This window comes from Garra rufa, chromosome 5 (genome assembly GCF_049309525.1).
Source record: "Garra rufa chromosome 5, GarRuf1.0, whole genome shotgun sequence".
Lineage (NCBI taxonomy): Eukaryota > Metazoa > Chordata > Actinopteri > Cypriniformes > Cyprinidae > Garra > Garra rufa.
The window spans coordinates 10281394-10309252 of NC_133365.1; the positions used below are offsets into that span (position 1 = coordinate 10281394).

General features: G+C 36.8%; 1 protein-coding gene across 1 annotated transcript in view; it reads left to right on the forward strand.

Moving 5' to 3' along the window:
- The window catches only part of fras1 (Fraser extracellular matrix complex subunit 1), a 133561-nt gene that overhangs the window by 78602 nt on the left and 27100 nt on the right, over positions 1 to 27859 (forward strand). Inside the window, exons 25-40 of the mRNA XM_073839522.1 lie at positions 4118 to 4258; positions 5950 to 6090; positions 6246 to 6386; positions 7458 to 7728; positions 9434 to 9518; positions 12626 to 12943; positions 17356 to 17515; positions 17643 to 17818; positions 19254 to 19370; positions 21040 to 21154; positions 22420 to 22557; positions 23039 to 23071; positions 25785 to 25916; positions 26062 to 26190; positions 26269 to 26516; positions 26605 to 26756. Coding sequence (XP_073695623.1) covers positions 4118 to 4258; positions 5950 to 6090; positions 6246 to 6386; positions 7458 to 7728; positions 9434 to 9518; positions 12626 to 12943; positions 17356 to 17515; positions 17643 to 17818; positions 19254 to 19370; positions 21040 to 21154; positions 22420 to 22557; positions 23039 to 23071; positions 25785 to 25916; positions 26062 to 26190; positions 26269 to 26516; positions 26605 to 26756 — 2497 coding nt within the window. The remainder of the gene's footprint in view (positions 1 to 4117; positions 4259 to 5949; positions 6091 to 6245; positions 6387 to 7457; positions 7729 to 9433; positions 9519 to 12625; positions 12944 to 17355; positions 17516 to 17642; positions 17819 to 19253; positions 19371 to 21039; positions 21155 to 22419; positions 22558 to 23038; positions 23072 to 25784; positions 25917 to 26061; positions 26191 to 26268; positions 26517 to 26604; positions 26757 to 27859) is intronic.

The following is a 27859-nucleotide window of genomic DNA, read 5'->3' on the forward strand; positions in this document are numbered from 1 at the left end:
TGCCAAACTGCCTGAGCGCATTTATTATTATTATATTATTATTAATTTAATTGCAACGTTATATTGTCCTTAAGTCTATTTTTTTCACTGTGTACCACTTGCATAAACACCGCATCCATAGGGGCTGTCATTGTTGTTTTGCGGGCTGTGTGACGTCAGAGCGTGGAACTGGGTTCACGGGTGGGAAGTCACGGGTTTGACTGATGTTCAGGTGCACTTTCACAGGGAGAAGGTTGGAAAAACACGGGTAACGGGTTGCCTGGAATGCGGCATTACTTCCGTGTTCAGGAAAAACATCTATAGAACAAGAGGGCTACTTATACTAAACAAGAGGGACACGTGACAAGAACCAGCCAATGGAAAACAAGGAACAAGACCATAGCAACCAATGATAAACAAGGCACATGACTAAGACAACCAATGAGAACATGACACATAGAACTAAGGGAGCAATGGCAGGAATAGAAGAGGAAAAGGGAAGCAAGACACACCAGCATGAATAGACTACATAATAAAAACATGAACATTAAAAACAAAACACGTTACAGTTACATGTGTATGCGCTCTGCTTTAATTCAGTTTGAACAATCAGGATAAGCGCAAGTAATTACTATCTTGAATAGCCGCCATACTCACAATCTCTGTGCACTGTGTTAAAAATGAGTGTCGTATACACGCGACAGATTGCTTCCGGCGTTTGCGTATACTACGCCAGAGTGCATACACATGTAAGACGCCAGATGCTGAGCTAGCGCTCAGAACAGTTGATGGACATTGCTGTGTGTCAAAGGTAAAAAATGATATAAATAGTGTTCAGTTTCTTGCAAAAACCGATTGTTTTGTGTCTTAGGACATCAGTGTATCGTCACGAGCCGCTGGGTTTAATTTGGATTTGTCTGTGCATTTTTTTTTTTTTTACTTTCAAAGGTTTGGTGTCCATTCACTACCATTATATGACTGACAGACTGCAACGGTTTGAGTTAAAAATCTTTGTTTGTGTCCTACTGAAGAAACAAAATCACCTACATTTTGGATGCCATGGGAGTAAGCAGATACACATTATCAAATTTTCATTTTTGGGTGAACTATCCCTATAAGGTCAAATTATTTGATAGAAGATTATTTTGAAGATGCCAGCAAGAGTAATTGCAGAGAAGACTGTGATTCGTTAATAATTGCAAGTGTGTTCAGATCTTAATACGATGTGTTTTGGGATTTGGATGTTGAACATAGACCCCATACCGAGAGACCTTTCTTTCATTTTGATGGGATTTGCAGAGGAGATCAAAAAGAGATAGAGATTAGTTTTGTCCCTTGAGTATTTGGCTCTGTGTGTGTATGATTGATCTCGAGTGAAGCAGAAAGAGTGACGTTAATAGCAGGCATGTGAATGCTTTACAGATACTGTATGCAAAGCTGTTTACCCCTGCGGTACAATGTATGAAGGGTCACCTTGACAATATTTGGAGGGAGCACTTTAATAATGCAAGACACCATTATTGTTTGGGTCTTTATGAATGTGTAATGTGAAAGAAGGACACAGTCTAAACGTCTTATGGACAAATGAGCTGCTTTGCAAATATGGACTTCACAGACGTTTGAATTGGATGTAGTGTTAAATGAAGTTAGCCACTGTTCTTTTCAATTGAGTGTTTGAAATATTTTTGGAGGATGGCTTTGGTGAATGAGGGGAGAGATGATGAGGTTATATAGATAGTGGGATGACAGAAAGAGCGTGATGGGGCTTTTTAATGAGCTGAGCTGATTTAGAGAGCGGAGGTCTGCTGGTGAGTTATCAAATGGTCGGCTAGCGCTCTCTTTAATAGATGATTGGAGAACTGAAACACCAGCTCTCTTTCTCATTGTTAGTCAAGCGGCGTATTGAAATCCCTCATATTTCTTTTTTTTTTGGAACAGACACTACAGTATTCAAGCTTGGTTTTGCCGGTCATTTCAGCTTTAGGCGCTCTGCCTATATTTGTTTTTTATAAGCGTCACAGTTTAACATATGTAAGATTACATAATAGCATGTCTCTTATAAAACGTGATGTTGTGTTAATGGCTTTTAAATGGTCTATGCAATTTTCCAGCCAACAGTAAAGTAACAGCTTTTATTAATTATTATTAAAAAGCTTTATGAAAAGAATGGTCCATTTAACTGGATGTGTTAAAGCAGTTTTTAAATGGCACTCTCTGTCTTAATTAAATATTAAGTTGCTACCTTGTTAACAGTAAATATCTTGTAGTTAGTCTGATGAACTACATTACTTGGTGGACAAATAGATTATTCATTATACATTATAAATGGAACTATTTATTGTCCAATCATCTCTTTTGTCTAATTTTAATGGATCCTATCTATTTTCGAAATGCATCTTAATGATATTATTTTTGTTTTTTTTAAACAAATTTTGACCTTGTAACATTTTAATCAAAATGTAATTTCAGTGAAACAACATACACTACTAGTTATACGTTTTTGAACAGTAAGATTTTTAAATTAGTTTGATCCAAAGTACAGCAAAAAGTGTAAAATTTTGAAATATTTTTACTATTTAAAATAATTGTTTTTATCATTACTCCAGTAACATGATCCTTTAGAAATCATTCTAATATTCAGATTTGCTGCTCAAAAAACATTTATTTATTTTTATTATTATTATTATTATTATTATTATTATTATTATGTTGAATACAGCTGAGTAGAATTTTTTCAGATTTCTTTGATGAATAGAACAGCATTTATCTGAAATAGAAATCTTTTGAAACATTATAAATGTTTTTATCATCACTTTAAAGCATCATCAATTTAAAGCATCTTTGCTAAATGAAAGTATTCATTTCTATTATTTCCCCACCAAAAAATTACACTCACTCCCAAGTTTTTGAATGCTATGGTGTGTAATGTTACAAAAGCTTTTTATTTCGGATAAATGCTGATCTTTGGATTTTTCTTTTCGTCAAAGAATATTGATAATAAAAATAAATGTTTCTTGAGCAGCAAAGTAGCATAAAACAATGATTTCTGAAGAATAATGTGATACTTACGACTTGGAGTAATGATGCTGAAAATTTAGCTTTGATCACCGAAATAAATTTCAATTATATTAAAATATATTAAAATAGAAAACAGTTATTTTAAATAACAACATATTTAACTGCTGTATTTTGGATCAAATAAATGCAGGTTTGTGAGCAAAAGCGAATTCTTTAAAAAAAAAACATAAAAAAAATCTTACTGTTCAAAAACTTTTGATTGGTAGTGTACACCTCTCTGCTGACATATGCCAGAATTCTCCAATCCATTTAAAGGGACAGTTCACCCAAAAATGAAAATTCTGTGATTAATTCCCTACCCTAATGTCTTTCCTAACCTGTAAGACCTTCGCCCATCTTCGGAACACAAATAAAGATACTTTTGATGAAATCTGAGATTATGTTGTTAAATAAAATTGTTATTGAACCACTTTGAACCGCTGTCACATGGACTATTTGAACAATGTCCTTATTACCCTTCTGGCTCTTGAATGTGCCAGTTGTGTTGCTGTGTATGAAAGCTCTCAGATTTCATTAAAAATATTTTAATTTGTGTTCTCAAAATGAAAGATCTTCAGATTTGCCTCCATCCTGTCAACAACTGATTTTTTTCTTTCTGATAATCTCTTTCACTCAGATGTACATGCATCACAATAATAAAGTAAAGATCTGTCACTACTTTTAATACAATAACAAATTTGTTGGGTATTTAAGCAGTTCACTTTGTGTTGAACACTCTTTACTTTTAGTATAATTACTATAACAGCCACTCATGGCGTATTGCTTTATCAATTACCATTTTTAGAAAGTTCTCCATTCCCTACATGCAATATTGCTGTTGGAATTTACATCATGAATTGAAAGTGATTGGTCTTTATCATGCGTAGCCTTGAAAGCGCTGGTATTTTCTTCACCGAATGCAAATCTAGTTTCTTTCATGCTCTCTCATCACTGTCTTGTGACATTTTTTTCCTTTCTCATTTGCTCTTATTTTACTCTCGTCCTTAATCACACTCTAATTCATCATACTTTCTATTCATATCCCTCCCACTCACTCTCTCATTTGCTCTGTTTCTCTCAGAGTGCGACTGGAGCTGTAACGCGTGCCGCGGACCCCTGCGTAGCGACTGTCTGCAGTGCATGGAGGGATACGTCCTGCAGGATGGCATTTGTGTGCCGGGTTGCTCACCGGGATTCTACCAGGATGCTGAGAGATGTCTGAGTCAGTCATCAACAAAAATAACAACCTTCATTATGAGCCCAACCAATCAATTTTCCAGCTCAATAAACTTTGACATTTCAATCTCTCAGTCAGTTGTCACAGCCGGGGAGGGAGACAGGGCAACTAATGTCTGCTGTATGGTGCCAACATCAGTCACTGCGCTATAGCCAAGGTTTAATGGCACTTTAATGGATTGATTTCAAATGAGACTGAAAGACAAGTCTATCAGCAATGTTGTAGTTATAGACTGGATTGAAGAAGCTCTTGACTCTTACTTAAAATTCACTTTCTTTAGTCTTAGATATCAGTGAATTCTAATGAACCAGCATTATCCAGTTATTGCAGCTTGTATTATTGAACTCATTTATACTAAACCAGTTTAGTGGAATACAACAGAGAAACCCAAATGTATTATATTTGAATCAGTTTTAAATGTTTTTTTTATTTAATATTAATAATAATACAATATTATTATATGTTTCATTATAAATTATAAAAGTCTGGGGTCAGCAAGGACTTATTAAATTGATCAGTTGTGAGACAGTTGTGATTTCTATTCAAAAGATTTCTATTCCAAATTCTGTTCTTAAGAACTTTCAATTCAGTAAATGCTGGAGGGAAAAAAAAAACTGTTTCCACAAAAATATTAAGCAGCACAACTGTTCCACATTTTTAATAATAATAAATGTTATTAGTTATTGTTTAACTAATTTATATTAAACCATTTTAGTAGAATACAACAGAGAAACCAAAATGTATCAAAAATGTATTATATTTTAATCAGTTTTAAATGATTTTTTTAATTTAATATTAATAATAATATATTATTATATTTTTCATTATAAATGTAAAAGTCTGGGGTCAGCAAGGACTTGTTAAATTGATCAAAAGAGACAGCGACAAAAGATTTCTATTCCAAATGCTGTTCTTATGAACTTTCTATTCAGTAAATGCTGGGGGGGGGAAAAATCTGTTTCCACAAAAATATTAAGCAGCACAACTGTTCCACATTTTTAATAATACTAAATGTTTTCTGTGCAGCAAATCGGCATATTAGAATGATTTCTGAAGGATCATGTGAAACTGAAGACTGGCGTAATGAGTGCTGAAAATTGTGTTGCCATCACGAGAATAAATTGTGTTTTAAATGTATATGTGACCCTGGGCCACAAAACCTGTCATAAGGCTCAATTTTTTTTAATTAAAATTGATTCATTATCTGAAAGCTGAATACATAAGCTTGCTATTGATGTACGGTTTGTTAGGATAGGACAATATTTTGAAAATCTGGAATCTGAGGGTGCAAAAAATCTCAGTATTGAGAAAACCCACCTTTAAAGTTGTCCAAATAAAGTTCATAGAAATGCATATTACTAATCAAAAATGAAGTTGTGATATATTTATGGTATGAAATTTACAAAATATCTTAATGGAACATGATCTTTGCTTAATATCCTAATGATTTTTGGCATTAAAGAAGACCCATACAATATTTTGTTGGCTATTGCTACAAATATACTCATGCTACTTACGACCAGTTTTGTGGTCCAGGGTCACATATTAAAATAGAAAAAGTGTATATTTTTCTAAATTTTAGTATGTAAATTGATATACAAAAACTTTGATCTCATAAAGTATGAATCCAATTTTGTTTCTTCAACTTTTCTCCCCCTTATTCTCTGTATGAACAGGCTGTGATGAGCATTGCGAGCAGTGCCAGGTCCATGGCAGATGCCAACGCTGCCAGCTGCCATATGCCGTGCTGAACGGGCAGTGTGTGCTGGAATGCGGCAAGCGCTACTTTCTAGAAGACTCGACCCGTCAGTGCACCGGTGAGGGCTGTGAATCTGGTCTGAGAGCGTAATCGTGACTGCTTAGATTGCTCATTTTGGCGTGTTTACCAATCTGCTAATTTTAGAGGTGTGATACAGTTTCCTCTCGTTTCCTACCTGAATGTGCTGACAGATTGTTTGCTATTATTTCCCAGCATGCTCAGCTGGTTGCTTGGAGTGTGTGAATGCAGGTGAGTGCCGCGTCTGTTCTGAGAACTCCTTCCTGAAGGGTGGCCAGTGCATCCTGGATTGTGGTCACGGATACTACGCTGACCGAAAAACAAGAGCCTGCCATGGTAAACTGAACTTTACTTCATATATGTGACCCTGGACCCCAGAACCAGTCATAAGTAACATGGGGTATATTTGTAGCAATAGCCAACAATACATTGTATGGGTCAAAATGATTGATTTTTCTTTCATGCCAAAAATCATTAGGAAAAATCATGTTCCATGAAGATATTTTGTACATTTTCTACCATATGCATTGCTAAGAACTTCATTTAGACTTTAAAGGTAATTTTTTTGCACCTTCAGATTCTAGATTTTCAAATAGTTTCAGTGGAAAGCGTATTTATTCAGCTTTTCAGATGATGTACACATCTCAGTTTCAAGAAATTAACCCTTATGACTGGTTTTGTGGTCCAGGGTCACATATTTAAAAGAAATGAATGTTTTATGTCTAAAATTTAGGAAAATTCTCTTATTGTTTTATGGTGTTAAGGCGAGACACTGCAGGTGAATAGGGTAAAAAAATGAACTTAAGTTATCACTTTACTTACTCAGTTGATTGATTGGATTGATATTTGCAAAAAAAATTGTATTACAAGTTTTTTTTTTTACTGTTATGTTTTAATATGCAGATGAGGCATTATTTAATGAAATATGCACCAATTTGCATACATTTCTAGTAAAACAATTTAAACACTGGATGAAGTCAGTTTCAAAATTCTTGTTTAATTTTTTTGACATATTAGAGTCAGAAGGAATTTTAGGTATCTCATTTTGTCACACCCATAATTCAGAAAATACTTAGAACAGGCAGAACATGATTTATTTTTTTTTTACAGTTTTTTTGGGGAATAAAATATAAAAATAAAATAAACAAATTATATATGAACAAATCCCTCTATAAAAACCTTCAGGATATAGACAAGAATAAAAATGTAAAGTTTGGTGTGTGCAAGTGCTACTAAAGTGCTATAAAAGAAACACTTAACTGTGTCTTTTGGGTGTTTTCTTTCCACTAGTCTGAAAAAAACACTTCAAACCTTACAAATGCATGAAAAATCAGTGCTTTTGCCTGCAGTGTCTCCCCTTAAGACTATAAGAGTATTTGACCATTGCATCCACTTTGGTTTCTACAGCAAACAGCCGCGCTCCATCTCTGTACATCAATGGCTCTCTTCTGGTTCCTATTGGTGGAGTTAAGCTTCTGGATCCGGCTCTCCTGTCAATCAAGGATGCAGATAGCCAATTAGAAAGCATGTTACTTCAACTCCTTCAGCCGCCCAGTAACGGGCATCTCGTGCTCCTAGAGAACGACAGAGAGAGAGCACTGGGCAAAGACGACGCTTTCACCTTTACTCAGCTCAAACATAGAGCTGTGCGCTTCATTCACGACAAAGAACAGCCCAAGTGAGTTTGTGTGTAACATGGAATTATGGAATTAATTCAGGCTCGTTTTCCCTAGGAAATGTATTCTACATTCAGACGTCATTAAAAACGTATAATTCATAAGTAGACAAAGCGATATGTTCTCTGTCACCGCATCAGAATGCATTGTGGTATCTCATAAATTGACGAATGAATGGATTTACCGTGTAATGTGCATGTGTATGAACTAGATGATATATACAAGCACATATTGTTAACTCAGTGTTGAGGTCAAAAGTTTACACCCCCCTTTTCATATCTTTTCACACTGAGGACAACTAAGGGACTCATATGCAACTATTACAGAAGGTTCAAACGCTCACTGATGCTCCAGAAGGAAAAACCATGCATTAAGAAAACTTTTTGAATTTGAAGATCAGGGTAAATTTAACTTATTTTGTCTTCTGGGAAACATGTAACGGTCTTCTGTAGACTCTGAAGGGCAGTGCTAAATGAAAAAATATGATATTTAGACAAAATAAGAAAAATGCACACATCTCCATTCTGTTCAAAAGTTTTCATCTCCGGCTTAAAGCATTGTTTTTTTTCCTTCTGGAGCATCAGTGAGTGTTTGAACCTTCTGTAATAGTTGCATATGAGTCCCTCAGTTGGCATCAGTGTAAAAAGATGGATCTCAAAATCATTCAGTAATTTTTGGAAAGGGTATAAATGCTGAAAAACCAAAGAATTTGTGGGACCTGAAGGATTTTTCTGAAGAACAGCAGGCAGTTTAACTGTTTGGGACAAACAAGGTACTCATAAACACCAGCCCCTAAACAAAAAACACAGCTGTGGATCATTCAGGAAACAACACAGTATTAAGATTCAAGGGGGTGTAAACTTTTGAACGGGGTCATTTTTATAAATTCAACTATTACTTTCCTTGTCTGCTTAGACTTTGGATGTTTAGATGCCATGCAGGAGTAAAACAGTGTTGTAATAAGCGGGAGTGTCGAGTGTGTGTGTGTTTTGGAGAATGGACTGAATTTGAGCAGTGTGCGCTAGTCATTAGCTTTAATTAACTCGGTGAAGTTGGTGAGGCATTTGACAGGGCACGCACACACACACACACACACACACACACACACACACCCCACAGTGTTGATCACGTGTAACAGTCACTAAGTCAAGCTGACTGCTGACCTTCAGTTTTCTCTCAACTTTCTCACAGTTTGTCTCTTTAATGGCTCCTCTCTCTCCCTTCAGCTCTGTGGTTTAATTAACAAGTGATCTGTGTGCCCTCACACTCTCACTCCTGTTTTATCCCTCATCCCTCTTTTTCCCAAATGTATCACCTTATCATTTCTCTTTAAAAGCCACTCAGTCTTTTTCTAATTTTGGTCTCTGCCTTGCGCTTCTCTGAGTCTTTCATTCATTGTGTCGTTTTCTGTCGTCTTCATCCACAGACACATGTTTGTTTTTTGTCACCGTGTGAAATGAAAACTATTACTTCCCATTGACTTGTATTGTTTGGAGGCTGAGCTAATAATTTTCATTAAGACATTATTTGCTGTGGTTGTTTCAACAGTATGACATTATTTAGTATGTTTACCCAGCTGTTTTCCTTCAGCATAGCTGCACAGTATAGTATGATTTCAGGTTTTGCAGCAAAATGTAGGCTAAGCCTGACTCATTATTTATATCCTTGAATCTATTCACAGCAGTGTAATGTTGGCTTGTTTTGCAGAAGTGGGCAGTTCACATTAAGGGCAGCAGATCCTCAGCTGTTCTCTCAACCTCAGAGTGTTACTGTGCAGGCGCTCTCCCAGCAGGTAAACACACACACACACATCTTGTTTAAGAACACTGAGTAATGGAGCTTCATTATGCAGTCACAAGACAGATAAAACAAAAAAGAGACGGGAGTCTGTGAGGACTAAGGGTCTCATTTACTAATAATTGCATGAATTATTTAATATTTGTATGCACAGGTGTAACCATGTTCAAAATTATAATTGAAGTTGGAATATTCTGAATGTGTGACTGTGTACTGATGTTGGTTATTTGCATAAAACATGACCAAACTATCTCTTTACAACCTTTGCACAACCTTTTCTTTACAGCTTTTCAAAATATTGAACACTCTTTAAGGGGTTAGTTCACCCAGCAATGAAAATTCTATCATTAATTACTCACCCTCATGTCGCTGCAAACCCATAAGACCTTCGTTCATCTTTGGATCACAAATTAAGATATTTTTGATGAAATCTGAGAGCTTTCTGAGCCTGCATAAACAGCAATGGAACTACTACATTCAAGGCCCAGAAAGGTAGTAAGAACATTGTTAAAGGGGTCATCGGATGCAAAACTCACTTGTTGTTTGAACATTATTGTGGGATGGCAGTTTGTGTACACAACCACCCTACAATGATAAAAATCCACCCAGTGGTACTTTTTAATCTTTAAACGTAATATCCCCTTTTTAAAATCAGGTCATTCTCAGCTTCGCTCCCATGATAGTTGATTGACATGAGCGCCTTACCTTAGACCCGCCCTCACCGAGCTGAAACAGTCCGACTCCTATCGCCATTGTGTCGACACAGGTGCAGAGGAAGACAAGTATGTCGCTGATTGAGCGGTTGAGGTGTTCTGTTGTTGGATGTAATAATGAACATAACAGTCGTCATTTATTCCCAAAATCTGAGCTGCTGAAGACGCAGAGGATTAACGTTACTTTCGTTTTTGAAAAAGGAAATCTACATATGTGTCTATATTCGTGCAAATCATTCGTTAGGCAGCTTCGCCCACAGCAGAAGTGAGTATAAAGGTTTTTCATGCATCTTTGCAAATGGCCTTTCCTAATAATTCGGCTAAATTTGGCTAAAGTAAACATTACGGCTCATCATCCCATGGCAGAGAGGGACGGGGCGAGCAGAGCTCATTAGCATTTAAAGGAACATGCAACAGAATAGCTTGCTCTAAAAATGTCTGATTTTGACAGAAAAGAGTGAAAAGAGTGTTTTTTACACTACCCTTGAGAAATTTTAACCGAAGTATTATAAGACTTCTCATTAAGACCTTAAAGAATCATATCAACTTGTGGAAAATGGGCATCCGATGATCCCTTTAAATTAGTTTGAAGAGAAAAAATAGTTAAATAAATAGCCAAGATCTATAAAATTACGGTTGAACCACTGATGTCACATGGACTATTTTAACAATCTCCTTACTACCTTTCTGGGCCTAGAACGTGGGTCAGAAAGCTCTCGGATTTCATCAAAAATATTTCATTTGTGTTCTCAAGATGAACGAAGGTCTTACGGGTTTGGAATGACATGAAGGTGAGTAATTCATGACAGAACTTTCGTTTTTGAGTTAATTATCCCTTTAAGACACATTGACACCCACTATTTGCCTATAGAGGAAATAGTCCATTGGGGGCAGAACAGTTTACTTAGCGGACATTTTGCACCATATTGAGTGTCATGATTCCTTTATCAAACATTCTGGTTTTCGAAAACTTATGATAGGATCCTTTCTGCTGTATACTCATCTTTGCTTATACCCATATTCCACATCCTGACATAGATTGACTGCCCATTATTCTGAGGAGTATATTATAGCACATACTGAGCCAGCATCTCTTCCCATTGTCTATCTGTATTGCTCATTCCACTGCAGAATTTAGTTACACTTTATAGATACAGTCTCCAGAGAACTGTCTGTGTCTCACTGTCTGACCTCTAGCATCCAAAAGAACACACACACACACACACACACACACACACACACACACATAGAGAAAGAAACCTGAGCTCGCCAACAGAAATCTAATGGATGTCATTGCAACAAATAACACCCAAAATACATTCCTGTCCCTTATGGACTGATAACAGCAGCTCGAGAAGTCAGCAGCACTTCCTGCTGTTGAGTGAATGGTTATAGCTGAAATATAGAAGCTGTATCTTAAAGCGAAGAAAGCGAGAGGACAGCGAATCTATTCCTACAAGAGAAAGAGTAAAAAAAAAAAAATGCAATAATTCCTCCCTGAGGGAAAAGATTGTCTTTTGAAAATAAACCGTTTACACTTGTCTTCCCTGTGCAGTGGTAAACAAAAGTGGCCTGATTTTCTTCACAGCTCTGTGCGACGGCAACCTAATGAATGTTCATTAGTGTGAATTGCTTTAAACAAAAAGCATATTGTGCGTAAAATGCTTTGGTGCTCATGTGGACAACGCAAGTTTGAACCTGCCTGCAGCATTTGTTATCTCTATTCTTTGACTATAAGTTATTATAGATAAAGTAAGGTTGGATCCTGGCAGGGAGGCTTGAATACAAATATCCACTTTAAACACTCTGTACTGGAGCAACATACAGTATTTTTTATCAATTTGTGTCTGTGTTAGTTCTATTTAGACTTTGAATGTGTCAAAATCAGCCTTCCATTTCCCTCATTTTCACTCATCTTGTCTTTCATTTGAGGTACAGTAGTCAAGCACTGATGGGATTCTCACCACTGCATGCCTTAATTTTCAACCAAAAGGGAAAATTCTGTATGTAGATCCAAAACAATACAGAATAAGGACATTCGGGATCAAATATTAAATTAAATATTCCACGTTCAAGGCCAACAAAGGTAGAACCTTGTTAAAATAGTTGGAAGAGAAGAAATTGTTGAATAAAGTCAGTTTTCTGTCAAAAGTTTTCTTTGCGCACAAAAAGTATTCACGTAGCTTTATAAAATTATGGTCGAACCACTGATGTCACATGGACTATTTTAACGATGTCCTTAATACTTTTCTGTGCCTTGAACATGGTAGTTGTGTGTCTATTCAGGGTCAAAATTTCTATATTTTCTCTTTCCTCCGTTTTGTAAAAAAAAAAAATGAGTTTGAATGCTATCTTAACGTTGTTGTTTTTTTTTTTTTTTCTTTCACAGCCACCCACTGTGATCACCAACCAAGTTCTGTACATAAACTCTGGTGAGACAGCCATCATCAGCAGATCTATTCTTCACATCAGTGACCTTGATAATCCACAAGACGTTTTCATCACTGTTCTGGATCCACCTCAACATGGCCACCTGACACACGTGCATGGTGATGCACAGGTAACCCATTTTAAACTGGAAGACCTGGATCGTGAGCAGCTGCAGTATGTACATGACCATTCAGGAGACCAGGACATACTTCTGCTGCAGGTCAATGACGGGCACAGCTACCAGAACATCCTGTTTCACATCAGCATTGCGCAAAAGGTACGGACATGAATGGTTTTGCACTGAAACAGATTTGCTAAGTGTCAGTGCTGCACCTGATCAAAAAGGTATTCTTTCAAGGTGAAGTAATGCTTCATGAAACTTACCAGACTCAGCTTATCATAGAGTTTTATACTCTTTGAAAGGGCATGGTCTGTTGTTTTTTTTTTCAAATGTTCAGCTAAATGTGTTTATTTCTCATTTTTTTATTGAGAATTAGTTAATTTTAGGTGAGACACTACAGGTGAATAGGGTAAAAAAATAACTAATAGTTATCACCTTACTTACCCAGTTGATTGATTACATTGATATTGCAAACATTTTTTGTATTACAAGTTACAAGTCTAAAATGTAAGGTTTAAATATGCAAATGAGGCATTATTTAATTAAATATGCACTAATTTGCATATATTTCCAGTACAAAAGGAAAAGTCAGTTTCGAAACTCAATCGAAAGTACGAAACTTAATTTTTTTGACATATTAGAGTCAAATGTTTTTACAGAGGGGATTTTGGGTCTCATTTTGTTACTGTGTTATAATTCCAAAAAAAAACCATGTATTTTTTTTATCATTTTGGGGGGAATAATGTTCAAGCAAATTATATATTAACAAATCCCTCTGTAAAAACCTTCAGGATGTAGATATAGGAATAAAAATGTAAAGTTTGGTGTGTGTAAGTGCTACTGAAATGGAGATTTATGGCTCAGTGTAGGAGAAAAAACTCGTTTTGAGAAAACGGCCTTTAAAAATACGGATTGTAATTGAAATCTATTGATGCAAATAGATAAAGTGCTATAAAAGAAACACTTAACAGTGTCTTTTGGGTGTTTTCTTTCCACTAGTCTGGAAAACAAAACACTTAATGAAAAAGCAAAAAGCCCAAAATCTCAAAGTTGACAGGTGCATGAAACAAACTGTGTTATTACCTGCGGTTTCTCCCCTTAGTCATCATCATCAATGTACTGTTTTTGAATTAACAAAAAAAAAGTTTCCTATGATTATTTATAGGCCTATCAATGTGTCATGTACTTTCATGTTAGTTTCAAAAATATTAGGTGCTAAAAAAGCAGGTCATCAGCTCTTATGCATTTTGGATTTCGATCAAGGCTTTTTGGCTAATTATGCATTCCTGCACTCCACATGATGCTGAAACACCTTGATGATTGAGCTTCAGGCTACTGCTGTGTTATTTCTTGATTTATGCCCACTGTCATCATGAAATCACCCAATAAGAGTAAAAAAAGAAAAAAATGTAACATCACTTATTAGACCTTTTTTCTGTGGTTTTTAAACTGAAGACCGGAGAACTCCAAGGTACTGCAAAAGACTTAAAGGGATAGTTCATCCAAAAATAAAATTTCTGAACACAAGATATTTTAAGTGAAATCGGAGAGATTTCTGTCCCTGTCCTAAAATTATGGCTGAACCACTGATTGTGACTATTTGAAGGATGTCCTTGCTACTTTTCTGGGCCTGGGAACATTTCAGTTACATTGCTGTTTATGCAGGGTCAGAAAGCTCTCAGATTTCATTAAAAATATCTTAATTTGTGATCTGAAGATGAACGAAAGTCTTACAGGTTTATAAGGTTATGCAACACTGTTGAGGTCTGTTTGTGATCACATAGCATACAACTACTATGTCTGCTATGTCTACTAATACGTACCCTGTAGAGGTAGATATAATACAAATATGATAAGTAACCCTAAGGATACAATTTTACACATTTTTCTGACAGTGCAGGTGCATTGAGGCACAATGAATGCAGTGCATAGTGTGTTTGTCATAACAGGGTGAACACCACCACCATCTCATACCTCTCTCAATCCATACTCACTTATACAATCATCAGCACCCCTTTTACGCTTGAAATCACCCCTTCCTGACTATTGGACATGCCCTCAGCTTGCTGATGTCTAGACAGATTGGAGCACTTTGTTTGCTCTTTTCAGCTCTGTCCCCCCTTCCATACACCCTTATCCACACATCTCTCTGTAGTGTCATCCGATTACACCTGCCTTGTTCTCCGCTACAGCCTGTTATCTACCATCCTAAGCGGCTTTTGACTAATGGAAGACCTGATTCACAAAAAACACTCAGTTTTTAGATCAATAACACATCGTTTTTATTAGTAGGATTGCAGTTTTATTGGGCAGAATCGCATAAAGGCCACATCAAGGTCTATTGCACTCACACAACTACCAGTGAGTGGAAAGGTCAAGTTATGTCCACAACACAAGGCTTTGAGACCAGAAGGAGGCGAAGGCTGACTAGGCAACATCACGACTGTGGGTTAATGACCTGTTGATTGATTGTGGCTTTGGCTTTGGGAGCAAAGTCCCTGATCTCAGAAGATCTTTAATATGTGGATTTCTGCAATGCAGCCAAAGAGGAATAAAAGAGCAGGCTGACCTTCAATTAGCCTTTTGGACATAGTCATTTGGTGTTTGTATCCCCTGATCCATGTAATTGGCCTGCACTGGTGAGTGATCCTTGAATTAATGTGGCCTGGAGACCTCAAATACCCGCATTCTCCACCACTTTGATCTCTAAATTAAGAGAGAAAGGTAGAGAAAGAAAGAAACTTTGCTGTGTATCAGCTTCACTTTACAAGATGTTCTTCTCTCAGGTAACAAAAAAAATAGTTTCATGTGGTAACATGGAAATGGAAATGTTATGTAATATGAATGAACCAACCTGAGGACAGTAGGTAACACTAGCAAATGTAATTATTAAGGGTCAGATCAGGTGGAACGTAGCAAAAACTCTGAACTGAATTAAGTTGTTAGAGTTAGTTTTGACCTAAGGGTGAACTCTTCCGTGAACACCTTGCTTTATAAATCCATCGCTCCCAGATAGGTGATCAGGATCAGCAGGAAGGTGATGGAAGGGTGCCAAGGTGTTTCCTCTGTGAATCAGAGCTTTCATCTCCCCATGTCCTTGAAGGTCTTTGATTATCTGTGCAGAAGATGATCTTATTCACCACAATGAGCTCCTCAGCTAGCGTTGGGATGTTCAGAGCCCTGTTAGGATCTAAAGATTCCTGGCGTAGCAATAGCTGAGTGTGTATGATTAGCGTGTGTCCTTGTGATTTTCTTGTAGCTTTGATGTTTCTCAATGTAAAATGCAAGAAAGACGTATTATTGTGGTTGTATAATGATTAAACCGCTGCACAAACTTCAACCTAACGGTAAACTTTGAACAAAAGTTTGAATTAGTACATTTTTTTAAGGAGACATCGAATGCAAATGTAACTTTTTTGACGGTGTTTGCATATACAGTTGAGGTCAAAAGAGTTGACACACCTTGCAGAATCTGCAAAATGTTAAATATTTTACCAAAATGAGAGGGATCATACAAAATGCATGTTATTTTTTATTTAGTACTGACCTGAATAAGATATTTCACATAAAAGACCTTTTACATAGTTCATATTTTAAGATCCATCTTTTTGACAACTGAGGGACTCATATGCAACTATTACAGAAAGTTGCTCCAAAAGAAACGCATTAAGAGCCAGGGGTGTAAACTTTTGAACAGAATGAAGATTTTTTTCTTATTTTGCCTAAATATCTTTTTTTCCCATTTAGCCTTCAAAAGCTACCGAAGATGCTTACATGTTTCCCAGAAGATGAAATAAGTTAAATTTACCCTGATCTTCAAATTCAAAAAGTTTTCACCCCCCTGCTCTTAATGTATCCTTCTGGAGTAGTGAGAGTTTTAACCTTCTGTAATAGTTGCGTATGAGTGCCTCAGTTGTCCTCAGTGTGAAAAGATGGATCTTAAATTCATACAATCATTGCTGGAAAGGGTTCAAATACACAAAACTGCTGAAAAACCAAAGAATTTGTGAGAACTGAAGGATTTTTCTGAAGAACAGCAGGCAGTTTAACTGTTCAGGACAAACAAGGTACTCATGAACAACTATCACTAAACAAAAAAAAAAACAGCTGTGGATCATTCAGGTAACAACACAGTATTAAGACTCAAGTGTATGTAAACTTTTGAACAGGGTTATTTTTATAAATTCAACTATTATTTTGTCTTGTGATCTATATGTAAACATATTTTACGTGAAATATCTTATTCAGGTCAACTGTAGCAGCAAATCTGCATATTTGAATGAATTAAAGACTGAGACACTAAAGACTTTTACATTTTAAAATATATTAAAATAAAAAAAACTGTAATTTTAAATTGTACTAATAACTGACTATATTAAAATTTTTATCAAATAAATGCAACCTTGGTAAGAGGGATATCTTACATAAACATTTAAAATATCTTACCAACCCCAAACCTTTCAACTGTAGTGTGTAACCTTAACTTTATTATGAGATACAGTAATTGTTGTTATAAGTGGAAATGAACATACCATTAATCCTACTGGTGCATTATGGTTTCCCTGTAGGTTGGATTGACTTCTCACATGCGTTCAGTGCCCAAAACCTGGGTGAGGGAGGGAGGAATGGTGCAGCTGTCTAAGAAGTGCCTCAATGCTCAGTTCCAAGGAGCCAGTGACTCTGAAATCCTCTACTCCATTCATTCTGAGAGCGGACAGCCCAAATACGGTATCATCATCATCAGTCTCTAGCATTCCTTACTCAATGTCTGTCTTTCTTTCTAAACTCAATTCAGTGCCATGAACTGAGGTGAAATGCTACTTTCTAAAGGTATCTTGTATGTTTATGTGTCTAGGAGAGATTGTGCTGGTGTCAATGCCCGCTGATGGTCCTGTGGAGGCATGGCAGTCCTTCCCAGATGGTCAGGACCCCACACCAACCAGCTCATTTACACAGCAAGATGTTAATGAAGGAACTGTCTGGTACAGACACTATGGATCTGGAACACAGAGGGACACTTTTCAGTTTCAGGTGAGACACAGTACAGTCAGCATTACATTTAACCTAAGGCAAATACTGTCGCCTGCGGCTCAATATGTACTGTAGAGCCATAGGTGCCACTTAACCTCTGGCTGGTTAGAAATAATTCTGTATGTGTTATATTTGACCCTGGACCACAAAACCAGTCTTAAGTAGAATGGGTATATTTGTAGCATAGCCATGGGTCAAACTTATTGATTTTTCTTTTAGGCCAAAATCATTTGGATGTTAAGTAAAGGTCATGTTCCATGAAGATATTTTGTAGATTCCCTACCATAAATATATCAAAACTTAATTTTTGATTAGTAATATGCATTGCCAATAACTTTCTGGACAACTTTGAAGGCGATTTTCTCCCAAAGATTTCCCTCAGTTTCAAAAAAATGTGGTCCAAGGTCATATATTTTCATTTGCAATTGAATGGCAGCGTCTCATATTTTAATCTGTAGATTTTTGAGGATTGGTCCACCGTCAACTTTTTTCACATACGCATTCAGCAGTCACTGTTAAACTCTTTTCCAAGCTTAAAGCACCAAACTGAAGTTTGAGGTCAAAAAGTTTTGTAATAATATTTCAGGCTAATGTTTTGCTGTATTTTTGATCAAATGAATACACAAAATTTCTTTTAAAAACTCTTTCCAACCCCCAACTTTTGAACTGAACTTTTCATTCTTTCTCTCAAAGACAACACCAGACGTTTAAATCAGTGTATCTTCTGTTACAAGTGATGCACGGAGCAAACACAAACCCCTCAGAGAGATAAACACATTGTTCCTCTCTTGCGCTATTGGATATTTTCTCCATTTTACTTCAGCTCTGTTTCACACTCTTAGGCCAATTTGTCCATCTGTCCTACTTCTCCTTCATGAGCCTCGCTGCATTTCTTAGGGAAAATGAGCTAATTTGTCTTCAAGTCCAGTTTTAGATCAGTGTAAGCAGCATTAAAGAACATTCAATCACATCTAATTCATCAGCTTAAATCCCTAATGACTCTCGACACAACAGTTTTTGTGGTTGTCCTCGAGAAAATTGCTTTCTCTTCTTGTTTGTTCTTTTCTCTTCTCGTCTTGCCTGAGGCTGCACCCTGCACCGCAGACTTCATTAAATAAGATTTGAGTTTTAATGGTTCGACACAGTTTAGTTTATGTCCTCAGGGGTGTTTTTGTGACCATGAAGTGCTTCAACCTATTTGTTAGGTGTCTGCTCAAGACTTATAGAATTAAATACCTCAAAAATAATATGTATATTGATGTTGAGAGTGATTTTCGTTATGTAGTACAGTAATGATTGCCAATTATCATCTGAGAAATGTTCAAATTAGTTTTTGAGACAGCTTATATTACACACTAGTCGGAACGTGTACTATGGTATTTGTTCAATTTAAAAATGTCTGTTCATGCATGGGTGTGTGTGCTTTTGTTGGCAGGTTTCAAGCGAGGTCTATCCAGAGACTCTGAGTGATACGCAGACGTTTACAATAGGAGTGATGCCTCATACCCCTGGCCTGCCTCAGCTCTCACCTGGAGCCGACCTGCAAATCACTGTAAGGTTCAAACAGCAGGGCATAATTCTGTTGCATTACATTTTATCCAACATTCAGTGTATCCAGACTTTGAAACTGCTTTTTAATTTAAACTTCTAAGTCACATATTAGTGTGTTTTTGTTTTTCCTCTGTTAAAGTACTTTTTCATTCATCAAAGAATCCTAACAAAAAATATTAAAGGATTAGTTCATTTCCAGAATATCATTTACTCACCAACATGCCATCCAAGATGTTCATGTCTTTCTTTCTTGAGTCGAAAAGAAATTAAGAAAACATTCCAGGATTTTTCTCCATGTAGTGAACTTTAATGGTTATTAACGGGTTAAAGGTCCAAATTTTAGTTTTGATGCAGCTTTAAAACCTCTACACGATCCCAGCCGAGTAATAAGGGTCTTGTCTAGCAAACAAAAATACATATTTAAAACAAAAATAATATTTAAAAATAGATAACAGTTTTTTAAAATTGTAAAATCTTTTTTGTATTTTGATCAAACAAATGCACCCTTGGAGAGCTTAAGATACTTCTTTCAAAGACATTTAAAGGGACAGTTCACAAAAAAAATAAAATTTGATGTTCATCTGCTTACCCCCAGGGCATCCAAGATGTAGGTGACTTTGTTTCTTCAGTAGAACACAAACAAAGATTTTTAACTCAAACCGTTGCAGTCTGTCAGTCATATAATGGCAGTAAATGGGCACCAAATCTTTGAAAGTAAAAAAAACATGCACAGACAAATCCAAATTACACCCTGCGGCTCGTGACGATACATTGATGTCCTAAGACACAAAACGATCGTTTTTTTGCGAGAAACTGAACAGTATTTATATCATTTTTTACCTCTAATATACAGCAATGTCCAACTGTACTGAGTGTGTGCTCAGCATCCGGTGTGTTACATGTGTACACGCTCTGGCGTAGTATACGCAAATGCCGGTAGCGATCTGTCGCGTGTATACGACACTCATTGTTTACACAGTGCACAGAGATTGTGGGTATAGCGGCTATTCAAAATGGTAATTACTTGCGCTTATCCTGATTGTTCAAACTGACTTAAAGCTGAAAGATTACGTTTTCTTGCGCGAACTCATCCTGGACTGTTGACTATTCACCGATTCCCAACTTCTGAGCCTGATCGCTTGAAGTTATGGTTGCTTGCTCTTCAGCTGGATATCAGCACACCCATAAACTTAGTAAAAATGTGGAGGGTCTTCAGTGGTCATTTTTCCACTTCCAGCGTTTGCGTATACTACGCCAGAGTGCGTACACAGGTAACGCACCAGATGCTGAGCACATGCTCAGGACAGTTGGACATATCAGAGGCAAAAAATGATATAAATACTGTTCAGTTTCTCACAAAAAATGATCGTTTCGTGTCTTAGGACATCAATGTATCGTCACGAGCCGCTGGGTTTAATTTGGATTTGTCTGTGAATTTTTTTTTTTTACTTTCAAAGGTTTGGTGACCATTCACTGCCATTATATGACTGACAGACTGCAACGGTTTGAGTTAAAAATCTTTGTTTGTGTTCTACTGAAGAAACAAAGTCACTTTGAACTATCCCTTTAACAACACTTGACTGTCAGCTGAGATTCATACGATCTCCAAACTTTATTGTCTTCATCAGTGTACATTTTTTTTGGCTGTGTATGTGTGTGTGTGGTTGCAGGCACTGGAAGATCGCGTGACTGTGATATCTCCGTCTGCTCTCTCCTTCACTGACTCTGAGACGCCCAGCGACAAGCTTGTCTACAACATCACCAAAACGCTTACCTCAGGCCACGGTAACTAAACCTGCATTATTGTCATAGGGGTGAGGAGTAGGACACTTACAGGCATAATAGAAGCCTGATAGTTTTGTTTTGTTCTCCTTTTTGTATCATTAAATAGAGAGTAGAGGATTTCAAAGGTATAACTTGCCGAGACTTTAATGGAAGGGTAGACGTTTCACCTCTAAGATCATTATGAGAAACTTCATATGTGGTTGCTCAGTGTCACAGATGGTTCATTTCCTTTTGTGGATTAGACATTAAACTTGGATTAGATAACAGTCATAGAATAGTCATAAAGCTTCTATTGCTATAGAAAAAAAACGGGAAAAAATCTGCTGGTTGTGACGTAGCTCATGAATATGTATCGCTTATACATAAGAAATCTGACTTATATTCAACTGTTTTAATAAAACATCGCCACTGAGATATGTACACTACAGTCAAAAGGTTTTGAACAGTAAGATATTTAATGTTTTTTAAAGAAGTCTCTTCTGCTCGCTAAGCCTGCATTTATTTGACCCAAAATACAGCAAAAGCAGTAATTCTTTTAACTAACTATTTATTAATAACTTTTTAAAATAACTGCTTTTTTAACTGCTTTTTTATATTTTAAAATGTAATTTATTCATGTGATCAAAGCTACGTTTTCAGCATCATTACTCCAGTCTTCAGTGTCACACGATCCTTTAGAAATCATTTTAATATACTGATTTGCTGTTCAAGAAATATTTTTGATGTTTATTATAAATATTTAAAACTGTTGAGTACAGGATTCTTTGATGAATAGAAAGATCCAAAGATCAGCATTTATCTGAAATAAAAAGCTTTTGTAACATTATTCACTTTACCATTCAAAAGCTTGGAGTCAGTATAATTTTTTGGGAAAGAAATTATAGAAATTAATACTTTTATTTAGCAAGGAGGCTTTAAATTGATCAAATTTGATGATAACTATATTTAGAAAGTTACAAAATATTTCTGTTTATTCAGAAAAAAAATCTACTCAGCAGTTTTCAAGAAAATAGTAATAATAGTAAATGTTTTTGAGCAGAAATATTAGAATGATTTCTGAAGGCTCATGTGAAGTAATGATGCAAAAAATTATAGGAATAAAATACATTTTAAAATATTCAAATAGAAAGTGTATGTGTCAATTATGCATAAGGAAGCCAAATAAATTTATCTCACAATCTCTATTTCATTTCATTTCTAAGCTTCTAATACCAAACTGATTGTTATATTAATATTAATATGATAATGTCGCTCTCCTCTTTCAGGTACACTGGAGCACAGGGACAAACCGTACCATCATGTGCGTCTCTTCACCCAGGCTGATGTAGACAGCGGCAACATTATCTACAGACCACCTCAAGCCCCGTCCCACCTTCAGGAGCTTTATCAGTATTCATTCACAGGTTAGTCTTTACTACATAAAAAATGTTTCTTGAGCAGCAAATCAGCATATTAGAATGATTTCTGAAGAATCGCGACACTGAAAACTGGAGTAATGATCTGAATCTTCAGCTTTGGCATTACAGCAAGAAATTACATGTTAAAATAATGAAATAGAAAACTTTTTTACAGTGCTCTGCAGTGGGTGTAACAATAGTAGGATAGGGAGACGTTCATTATTTTGAAATGTGTACGATTTGTGTGGGAAGTTAATTAGCGAATATGCCAGCACACTGTTTATTTAGTACTAATCTGATGCTAATTGGTACTTCTGAGCTGTCAAACCTAACATCAGAGGTATTGTTAGCGATGCGTAAGTCTGCTAAACTCACCTCTGCAGCTTAACCGCTTAAATATGAAAATCTCTCACCCTGCGCTCTAATTATTGCGATTTGTTAGCAGCTGATTGTGAAAGTAACCACTAACACTGTTTCGTTCCTGCAGGTCTACCAGAGTCAGTGAGCCTCCATTTCACAGGTATATAATCACTTTTGGCCTCTGTAACCCCCTGCAACTCTGTCTTATTCTGCCTTACCTTACACGCTTCCAGCAAATCCTGAATTCATTTCTTCCTCTGAAACACCATAGACTGATCCCTCTGTGCGTCTGATCCCACATTCCCTGGTGTATTGCTGTTATTTATTTATGGGACCTTCTCTTCCCTAAGAGGGAATATAATTCCCTCTTTCTTTCTGATGTCCATCCATATGCTTTATTTCGCCTGACAGCAGAATACGACTGCGCATCCATCTTCTTCTTGCGGTGCCCATGAATCAGAGGTGTGACTGCTCATATGCCCTTCTGTGTCTGGATGGAAACAGGGCACTGTAGGGCAGACAAACTCCTTTTAGTGCTCTTAGTAATAGGGTTAAATGGATGGAGAGTAACAATAGACTGAAGAAGAACAGCTGCATTAGAAGTTGATGCACAAAGAGCTTTTTATTCCGAACTTCTATATATTCAACTGAAGGCAAACAACAAACCTTGAATCTTGGCTCAGCAGCTTTTTGAACAGTTTAAATTCAAGTATTCTGTTTTTATTTTTTATTTTTTTTCATTGTTCTGACAGGATCAAGGTCTTTACTTTGTCTCATTTACATTGAAAGTATGTAAATTAGAGCTTTGATTTTGAAAACGACTTCTTGCCTTTTTCATTACATAAAATGTTTCCACCAGCATAGTTACTACTAGTTTTTTTGCTAATGTAAAATCATGAAAAAGTTGAGTTACCCTTTTTTAGGACCAATTCAGCACTGTTCTGTTCTATTCCATTTCTCCTTCTGGGAAATATAAAAGCACTCTACAATTCTTTTGACACTCAAACTGAGTTTGGTTTTCAGATGCACACTAAAGTCACAAAAATATGTAGACAAGGAGGCTATAAATGATTACTGTACAAAACCAGTCACTATTCATTACACATATTTGACTATTTTATCATCCCTGACAGTTACATTTTTAATCCAATGTAAGTCAATAGGGGATTTTCAAACTCATTTCTCGTATTTCTAGCTTGAACTAGAATGTTTATAAAGATACTAAAACAGCTAAATGTGCAGTCCCATTTACCATATTTCTGCACATTTTTGTGTGTGAAATTAGTTATTTTGGAAATACATGCAATCACAAAATCCATATGAGAATGAAAGATTTTACCCGTGTATATTTTGCAATAGGTTCAAGCGTATTCAAAAGTGAGCTTGCAGGGGCAGGTTTAAGCAGACTAAATTTTTGGAGTAGTCCTGCAGTTGTCACTAAAGAAAAACTTAGGTGACGTATCATGAAAATCTGACTTTTTCCATGTTTAAGTGGTATAATCGGGCCCCCGTGCATCTGCTAACCCAGAAAACGTGAAAAGTAACAACCTAGTAAATCTGTTTGGTAAGCTTTTTTCTGTAAGCTTGTGAAAAATTTAGCAACCTAGATTTCGCTACTTTTGTGACGTAGAAAGGTGATCTTATTATAATATTACCGCCCCTTAATCTGCACGTTTCCACCCATGGCGCCCTCATTTTGTTTTTGCAAACAACAACAGCATACCAGTTCGGGCAAAGCATGCTAACTGTTCTGTCTTTGGCACTATTTAGCACTATTTAGAGTCCCAGCCTCAGAGGAGACAAGGGAACAGTAGATGTATTGATTTATTAACTATATATTACGCTGCTGCCGCACAGATCTAATATAAACATGCAATTTCTCTCCCAGATGTTTACCTTCACAGACATAACCAACTGTTTTCGTAAATCATTTGTGTTTTTAACATAAATTTGTGTGTATTTGACAGTTTAAGCGCAATAAGACATGAAAGAGAACTTAGTTTAGTACTCACATGCCGTATGAAGCTAATTTCTTTATGTATGCTTCGGATGTGTGCTCTCAGAAAACCCTATATTAGAAGTTTAAACTTAATATGGTTTAACACACATGATTCAGTGTAGACATGATGATCAAAACCAAACAGATGTTTTTTTAGCAGAGTATCTGAGGTACAAGCTGTAAAAGTACAGCCCTTCTTTGGAACAGGGGGCAGGCAACAGCAGCTCATATGTGTTTCTGCTTCCACTCAAAATAGGCATTTTTAAAATGATGTAAATGATCTGTGGGGTATTTTGAGCTGAAACTTCAAAGACAGATTATGTGGACAGATTCTAAGACTTACATTGAAAGGGGTATAATAGGACACCGTTAAGGCTAAATTAATAGCTTAAATGTTAAAATTAGAGATTAAGAGCAAACCCCTTACCAGATTTCAGGAACATCAGTGCAGTGCTACCTTGCAGACAGTAAGATTTATGTTGGAGGACACTAGAATACCATGGTTACACATGTTCACAAGCACGAATTTATACACGACACACAACTGCTTGAGCTCTGAAGGTTACAGCGGCTAAAAAACTGATTTCGACACTTATCAAATGGAGCCTTCGTTGCTGACATTATTATTAGGAATGTTGAATAGTTGTATGTGACAAGTTGTCTCTGTAGTTCGCATTTATTGTGATTAAGATGTGTTTTAGGTATTTCTGTTTTATTTTGTGTTTACTTTTTGTCTGATTTATTCTTCTAGTGTCTAAGTTGCATTCATTCATCCGTGCTGAATTGAGCTGAAGTGCAGAAGACAGAACTTGCCTGAAGGTCAACCATGTTCTTGTGCATGTGTGACTTATTCTTACTCCCTCTCTTATGTCAGTTTCTGATGGAGAGCACACCACTCCAGAGATGGACTTTGCTATTCTGCTGTTGGCCAATCATCAGCAGCCGCCTGTCTTTCAGATTCTGGATCCGGTGCTGGAGGTCAGTCTCGGCGGCAGGACACCAGTGGGTAAGGACACGTGTATTGGTTTAAGTTCTACAAAGTAATTAAAGTGGATGAAGAAGTATTTTAAAGTCCCAGTCAGTATCATTAAAAAGTTGTAGACCTCATTAAAAAGTTTTACTTCTTATCCCACATGGACTTGGTCATGTAGGTGGGAGACAGTTAGCAGTGACGGATGCTGACACAGCTCCTGAAGAACTAGAGTTTGAGCTGGTTGAGGGGCCACTACACGGCACTCTTCTGAGAGTGGAACTTGGCTCCCAGGTCCAGATGGTCAACGGTAGGTACAGCATTTTTTTATAATACTTTCTGGCTTCAGTTGCTTTAGTTTATTTATCAAAACTCTTCTTCACCCCAGGGGACACCTTCACGTCCAGTGACGTCACCAGAAACGTTCTGCAGTATGAGCACGCGGGTCTCAACACTGAGGACGACTCCATGACTTTCTCTGTGACGGATGGGATCTCCATGACCTCCATCAAGGTGCAAGTCTTGGTGTCAGAGGTCAGAGGTGACGCACCCAAACGTGACCCTAAGGCCTTGCTGTCCATGGAGGTGGCGGAGAAGAGCAGTACCATCATTAGACGCTCGCAGTTATCTTATATGGTAAGGAATGAGATGTTCTGACAGTAATTGAGAACAGACAAGTTGGTAAATTCCAATATGCTTAAGAGGGATTGTCAATGTCTTGTAGGATGACGAATCTCCCGATGAGAGAATTTTTGTGCAGTTAGTTTCTGTACCAATGTATGGGATCCTCACCAAAACCAAGGCTGGAAAAGACCATGAGGAACTGAGTGAATATTCCTCCTTTACAATGGGGGACATCAACAACCAGAAAATCAGGTAAACACCCTGCATCCAGTGTCATTTTAGTGTCATTGAGATAATATTATAGTATTTATTAGGGATTCAAACATGTAGCACTGAAACCCTATTGTACTTGTTAAAATGGCCGAGGATCAGCAATCTCCATGTAAAACTGACCAAACCGTAAGTCGTAGAGACTTAAAACTTGGAGAGATGGTAGTACTCACACTGTCTACAACATCACCAAAGCTCACCCCAATCGGCCTGACGGGGGCGCTACAGCGAACAAAATTATGAAATCGCTCATAACTCCTAAAGACCTATGTCATTAGAATATTTGGCCCATGCCAGACAAAATTGGATTTGTCTGTTACCGTCAACATTTTCTTAAAAAAGGTAAACTTTCAACTCTCCATTGCACAGGGTCGCCAAAACGTTGAAAGAAGCAGGGCTGCCTTTACTAAAATGGCTATAACTTTTGAACGGAATGAGATATATTGGCCAAACTCACAACTCGTATGTAAGAGCTAAATCTGAAAAAAACAAATATTGGAGCTTGGCCACTTGAAGGCGCTATAAGAGGGAAAAACATGAAAAGACCATAACTACTGTTTGTTCTATCTACTTGAAAATCGGTACACACACTCTTGGTTCAAAGTCTGTAAGGACATTTGTGTATCGCCAAAAACATGACTGCCATAGGTCGATGAACTTTATTACGACTGGAACAAAATTTGGTGGGCCTGTTTGACTCATGGCCCTAAAGGTTTCTGAGAAATTTAAAAGAAGTTGGCCACTGGGGGCAGCGATATTGCATGTTTCAAGGGTGTAAACTATTGTATATTCACACATATGCATGGTATTTGTACCATACAGTAGACCTCCTCATTCTGAACAACTTTGCCTCTAGAACCACTGCTGTCAATCAAACCATTTATTAAATGATTAAAAAAAAGTTACTAGTTTGAGTTTTTTTTGCTCAATCTAAAAAATATGTAATAAATAATGCAGTGCAATTCTCTGGACTCTCTAGGTCAATAATTAAAAAAAAAATGTTGTTTTAAAAAAGTCCTGCCCTAGTTGGCGTCAATAGCCTTGTGGGCAGCACGCTGACATACAGTGCTGTTTCTCTCCGGGCA